Source organism: Palaemon carinicauda, chromosome 6, assembly GCF_036898095.1.
Source record: "Palaemon carinicauda isolate YSFRI2023 chromosome 6, ASM3689809v2, whole genome shotgun sequence".
NCBI classification, from domain to species: Eukaryota; Metazoa; Arthropoda; class Malacostraca; order Decapoda; family Palaemonidae; genus Palaemon; species Palaemon carinicauda.
The window spans coordinates 173,467,675-173,469,980 of record NC_090730.1 but is presented as its reverse complement, the minus strand read 5'-3'; the positions used below and the strand labels follow the sequence as shown (position 1 = coordinate 173,469,980).

At 34.1% G+C, this 2,306-nt stretch overlaps 1 protein-coding gene across 1 annotated transcript in view; it reads left to right on the top strand.

Annotated features, from left to right (window-relative positions):
- Positions 1 to 858: 858 nt before the first annotated feature.
- LOC137643361 (uncharacterized) overlaps positions 859 to 2,306 on the top strand; it is a 10,189-nt gene continuing 8,741 nt past the window's right edge. The window contains exon 1 of the mRNA XM_068376191.1: positions 859 to 997. Coding sequence (XP_068232292.1) covers positions 859 to 997 — 139 coding nt within the window. The remainder of the gene's footprint in view (positions 998 to 2,306) is intronic.

The window sequence follows — 2,306 nt, the reverse complement described above, 5'->3', positions numbered from 1 at the left end:
CCAGGATATGAAGGATAGGAGGGAAACTAGGACACCTATTATCATTCACAAAGAGTTGCAAATCACCTGACTCCAATAAGATGCTGTAGACAGGAATAAGCTTCAAGAAGCTTTGTTTACTTGCATTGCTGTCTTTGACACGAGTAAACACCTTTGAAATTTTCCTCTTAAACATCTACCCTTGCTATGTTGTCACTGACCCACTAGTTAATGTTCACATTGCAGCCATAATTAGAGAATATCATTAGTACTTTGAGAAACATTTGACAGAAACAATGTGAAAAAAAATGTCTTTAGGTATCATAGCATATCCTTGGAGAAATTTCACTCAAGAGAAAAACTGTTGGTACAGTAGATGGTTCCTATCCATTAGCACTGTTCGAAAATAATGGTGACTTGTGTGTAAACACGAAATCTGTATTTAAATTTTTAAGAATTAACAATAGGAAAATGTAATCAGAAACTCTAAGGGTCATCATCCTCGATGCCACTGCCCTACTCTGGACAGGTGCCTTGACCGGCTTCGCTAGCCAAGGTTTCTGATTTACCTAAGGAAGCAGTGACCAATGTTATAAGATAAGCTAATGCAGTTTCTATACTGCACATGGTATTTAGCCACTATTATAAAATTAGCACTAAGTCTGGCTGTATATCTACATGACAAAAAGGAGTCAATCGTGTCTACTGGTTTACTGAAGATATGCCACTTCCAAAACAAATTTCATTCTTGATTGTAATTCCCAACAAGGAACAAATAATACGAATGATTATTGACTGAATGAGTGATATGCTTTCAGTATTAGGCAACCAGATCATCATAACTAGACAAGATGCGCAGCCTATATAGGTGATGTTTGGATGGCATACTACAAGATTCAAGAAGCTGCTACTAGACGTCAGTCGATCAGAGCTGTTTCAGAGGACACAGATGTCCTGATCATTTTAGACCATCATCTATATTCAGAAACAAATGGATTGCCCACAGATGTATCACATTGTATGGAATCATGCTCGGAAAACCCCTTTTTCATAAATGTAAACGAGGTAATCAGAGTGCATAGAGTTATCATGATAAACATTCTTTCTGCTCATGCACTTCCTAGATGTGGCAAAGTTCCTTCCTTTACTGGCAACAAGCTTTTAAAAGCAGGAAACGTTCAATGATCTTCTGAAACTTGGTGATTTAAGTGCCACAAAAGAATAGATAACAAAATTGTGACTACAGAACGTAGCATACATACTGTAAAACCAGGAAAAAAAAAAATAAATGATCCTAATATTCTGTGCAGAAATCTTCATACGGAAAATTTCAGTGAAGTGGCATGCTGCACAAAAGTTATGTAATCTTCCACCAACCATGGATAGGTTTGAATCACGATGCTAATGTGCTCATTATCAAGTGGCAATGTGGAAAGTTTCAGATTTAACATCCCGCCAAAAATTAGCCCTCTCAAATGTGGTATAGAAGTAAAAGGATCACCACTACATTCACAGTGTAGTCTTCAGGGGCAGATGCCACCGGCACCAGAAGAAATGATGAGCTTTATCAATATCACTGTTATTATTATTATTATTATTATTATTATTATTATTATTATTATTTTTATTATTATTATTATTGGAGATTTGGGGAGAGTCTCATTTCTCCTTTGATAACCCAACATTTGAACTAGATTAATCAATCTAAAGATCATTGGATAAAACAGTTTAAACATCAGCAGTAAATAAATATGTTGATATAAAATTAAAAATATTCGTAATGTTTCCAAGGATATCAGGCATAGCACCAAGGGCTACCACTTCTAATTCCCTGAGGAGAAGATGAACTAGAGTGAAAATATTACAGAAAACGATCTCTTGTTCGATCAGGAAAATATATGTTAATTAAAATAATTTGTATGAATGAATATAGAATTATAATTGACATTTATCTATTTAGGATAACTTAAATACTCTAATGTTTATGTTGGACAACCTGAAACCCATTCGGCAGAGACTCCGCCCTCATCAGTAACACCAAAACTGACGTTTAAAATTTCCATTAAACTTTCTATTAAAACTTGACATAAGTCATGGTTACGTTTTAGTAATTGAAGATTAATAATCTATTTGTCAAAATAACAGATATAAATTCATCCTATGATTTTTTCACGGGTTTGTGAAAGTATTACACAATAGTTTTTTTCATGAAAAATGTCCTGCCCACAATCTATTCTTTTAGCTGTGATAATTTGTTTATATCATTGACAGAATTATGAAAATAACTTCATAATCTTGAGATCTATCATTAGGTTTATAAACTAGGA